Genomic DNA, 4,317 nt, shown 5'->3' with positions numbered 1-4,317 from the left:
AGACTCTAGTGTTAACGTTATAAGGGGGCGAATGCCTACTGTAGAGGGGATGAAAATATCATCTCCTGTGTACTTTTTTCCGTCCTATCTATAGAAGTTTCCATAATGTGAGTCCCTCTTTAGATCCGTGGATTAGAATCATCCTATTGTAATGAGTTTTGGGGCACAACCTATATGTTGTGTCCCATCAAATGAACGGTTTGATATATATGGTAAAACCATACCATGTAATTTATTTTCGTATGCTTGAAAATGATATATATGTAAAATGAAGGCCGTTGATCTTTTATATCAATATGATGATCGTTGCCCCATGGCACGTAAAGACATTTCTTTCCTTGGGGGAACAATAAATGAGGCATCATAGATGAAGGGCTGAGATTATCAGATTGATTTGGCCAGCCTAATAGGCTTCAGGAGCTTCTTTATTGTCGATGCTTCATTATTTTCTCCGTCTCCACTATATACAGCGATAGATCTGGTTCGTTCTTGGGATTTTCTTGTTTAATGTCCAGAGAAGAGGAAAAGAAGGTATGGCAGAAATAGCACAAATATTTGTATCCCCTCTCCTTCGTGCATGATTGGCAATTTGACGGAATCGGCAATACAAGAGATCAAATCAATGTTGGATGTGGAGGAGCTGGGAATGTTACGGAGCACAGTGACAGTAATTCAAAATGTGGTTGAAGATGCTGAGGAAAGGCAAATTCACTCTAAGTCTGTATGAAATTGGCTTGGTCAACTCAAGAATATCGCTTATGAGGCTGATGACATATTGGACGATGTTGCTATGGAAGCTCGACTTTCTGCGTTGAAGTACGGAGTTGAATCAAGCAAGAGAAATCATGTGCGGAAATTCTTCAGTTCTAAGAACCCTGTTTTATATCGAAGGAACATTGCACATGAGATGAGCAAGATTAGAGGGAGGTTAGATGTGATACCGAAGAAAAGACATGACCTCCATTTGAAAGGTAGAGATGGAGGGAGGCCTCTCCAAATCGAAGAGCGATGTGAAACTCAGATTCGATAACATCAGATTCTTTGATACACGAATCTGATGTTATTGGTAGACAAGTTGACAAAGACAAAATCATACAATTGTCTATGGATTTTGGTACTTTTCCGGGAAAACCCAGGGCGCGCCATTTTTCATGGATTGACCGCAAAGACGGTTCAATGTCTTTGGAGGCCTTGAAAAAAATTAAGAGATTGCGCACTTTGTGATTGAGGGCTCCATCTTCCATTGACAAGCAGATTCTCAATGATGCATTCATGGAGTTGAGATGCTTGAGTATATTGGAAATGAGATGGTCTAAAATCGACAAGTTGCGGGATTCGATTGGCCATTTGAAACATCTACGCCACCTTGACCTCTCTAGCAAGAAGATAGATGGGCTGCCTGAATCAGTAACTAGTTTTTGTAATCTACAAACGCTACTTCTGGAACTTTGCAGGAATCTTAAAGGGTTACCCGATTCGATTGGCCATTTGAAACATATAAGCTACCTTGACCTCTCTCACGCGACGATAGATAAGCTGCCTGAATCAGTAACTAGTCTCTGTAATTTGCAAACACTAGGTCTGAAATCTTGCATGAATCTTGGAGGGCTGCCCAAAGGTATCATGAATCTATTTAATCTAAGACATATTGCTGTAGATCACGCGTGGGGCTTGATTTCTGTGCCAGGAATTGGAAAATTAACTTCGCTCCAAACATTGCCGAATTGAAGGTGTGGAAAGAGAGTGGTTGTCAGATAGGAGAGTTGAAGAACATGAGGAACATTAAAGGAAGACTTGAGATTTCGGGCCTCGGGGACGTGCAAAACATAGAGGAGACAAAAGAAGCCAACTTGAAAGAGAAGAAATACCTTAATGAGTTGAGTTTGAAATGGCACCGATATCGCAGTTCACAAGATGGAAGAGTAAATTATGATGGCACCTTGCCTTACCTCTCTTTAGAGGTTAAGCATAGGAGGGTGTGATCAGTTGGAGTGTTGGCCCAAGGAGGTCTCTTTGCAAGATCTAACCTCTCTCCAACATTTGCAAATCTCCAACTGTCGACAACTAAAGTCCTTGGGATGTGGAGGGGGGGCTTCCCACCATGCTCAAATCTCTAGAAATTCACAGTTGTACTAATCTCAAGTCCTTGCCTACTCGGCTGGAAATAGATTAATGCTAAACTGAAGGGTGCCCTTACAAAAATCTACAACCACGACAAGAAAGTAAGTATTTTTTTAATTTTCTTTAACCCTAAATTGGAGCACGTCTGTTTGCTTTTCTTGTATGATTTTTTATGGGTTCTTTTTATAATATTCCAGTACCGTGTTGGATTTTATATGCTCTCTGTTTTAGAACTAATGTTTTCTGAAATAGATTAATGCTAAACTGAAGGGCGCCCTTACAAAAATCAAGGGCGAGGGTGCTCCCATTGGATCCATTTTGCAAAACCGTAATTATTATGGCATTGAAAAAGGCAAAATTAAAGGAATCATAAATGCTTATAAATGAGGTTTGGCAACATGGATCCAATATGAGAGCTCCCTTGTGCTTGAATTTTACAAAGGCACCCTTCCGTTTCGCATTCCACATTTTGAGATGGGTGCCCTTATCAGAAGTCAGCATGAGTTTTTGATGTCCTTGTTCAAAAATGCCTTCCAACCCTTCCTGGGGAGCCCGCTGCATTTTTCACGCAAGAGAAGAAGCAAAGCCTCACATCTGCAGAATTGTTGCCGATGGTAAAGGGATTGATTTTTGGAAAGAACCTTGGCACCCCGATGGCTTACTGAGCAATCTCTATCCCGAAGGCAGTACCCTCAATTCCGTCCCTCTAAATTCATCTTTAGAGAGGCTGCTCCTGGGAGATTCTTGGGACCAATACCCTGAAAGCACTATGCAAACCATTCAGAATATCCTGTCCCAAGCTTTGATCATTCCTGAGGGCAAAAACCAGGTGATTTGGAAGCCCTCTCCTGATGGAGATTTTACTCTCAAAAGCTCCTGGAATTCCATTCGTACCCATAGCCAAAAAATTCCTTGGTTCTCATCTGTTTGGTTCAGCGGCCATGTCCCAAAGTTCAGTTTTGTTACCTGGCAAGCCCTCCATCAAAGACTAAGCACAAGAGATCGGCTTATCTTCCTTGGAACCAGCAGAGACACTCGGTGCCCCCTCTGTCACTCTGAAAGGGAAACTACTGATCACCTCTTCTTCAACTGTTCTTTCTCATCCTGGGTGTGGAGAACTATCCTACGGCGTTTCTCCTACCGTCGTGCTCCTCATAGTCAGCTTAAAAATGAAGAATTGTGGATTCGAGAAACCTTTAAAGGGAAATCTCGAATGTCAATTGCCATCAGAATTGCGTTTGGGGCCACCATTTATCACATATGGAAAGAGAGGAACAGAAGAATCTTTGAAAACCAGAGCATCCACAAGCAAAATATCCTCTCGGAAATCCTTTCCTCTATAAAACTGAAAATCCTTTATCTGCGCCTTGAAGACCCCCCTAATGCAAGATCGATTAAATTTGCAGAGCTTTTTGGATTTCCAATATTTACTAGATCTCCTCCTGTCCGCACATGTTCCTGGAAACCTCCTGATGGAGACATTCTCAAACTGAATACGGACGCTTCCTTAGCTGAAGATAAAGCCTCCATCGGAGGCATCATTCGCGACAAGGATCATATCATCAAGGGAGCTTTCTCCTTGGATTCTCCCCCTCATTCCATAAACGAATTGGAGATTGAATCCATATCGAAAGGAATCAAGTTGGCAATCAGCAAAGGAACGGATCGGCTATGGATCGAATCGGATTCTTTGCAGGCAGTGAGCATCATCAAAGGGGTGCTTAAATGCCCATGGCGGCAAATTGCAAAAGTTCACCAGACCCTCCGAGACCTCAACTCCCTGAACTACTGGCATATCTCTCATATCTGGAGGGAAGCCAATGGCGCTGCGGATTTCCTCTCTAAGACATCTTGCCCAATTAAGGGAGAATGTATCTCTGTTTTGGATCTCCCTCGGGAGCTGCTTCGTATTGTGGCTTCTGATTCTTCGGGAGTCCCCTATGTAAGGATGTAACCTTCTTTTTTATTAATAAATCCGGTGGGGGTCTTGCCTAATCCCAGCTTACCCATCACAAAAAAAAAAAAAAAAAAAAAAAAAAAAAAAAAAAAAACAAGGCTTAAAGATGTCTATACCTCGTTTAGCATTCCGTTTCGCCACGTGGCACCCCCTCTATACCCAGTTTTACTCGATTTCAATAGATTAAAACTAAAGTTTCGATTTAAAGAGGCTCTTATTGCGTCTAAAATTTTAGGATA

The 4,317-nt window shown here is 41.9% G+C and overlaps 1 protein-coding gene across 1 annotated transcript; it reads left to right on the top strand.

Moving 5' to 3' along the window:
• The first annotated feature begins 2,647 nt into the window (after positions 1 to 2,647).
• LOC143879027 (uncharacterized) lies at positions 2,648 to 4,075 on the top strand. The gene has a single exon (XM_077381230.1). It carries the CDS (start codon positions 2,648 to 2,650, stop codon positions 4,073 to 4,075), a length of 1,428 nt encoding a protein of 475 aa, XP_077237345.1.
• Positions 4,076 to 4,317: the final 242 nt, after the last annotated feature.

This window comes from Tasmannia lanceolata, unplaced genomic scaffold (assembly GCF_043159265.1).
Source record: "Tasmannia lanceolata isolate RefF3 unplaced genomic scaffold, GAP_Taslan_0.1 ptg000006l, whole genome shotgun sequence".
NCBI classification, from domain to species: Eukaryota; Viridiplantae; Streptophyta; class Magnoliopsida; order Canellales; family Winteraceae; genus Tasmannia; species Tasmannia lanceolata.
The sequence above is the reverse complement of the archived record's forward strand: the minus strand, read 5'-3'. Positions and strand labels throughout refer to the sequence as shown.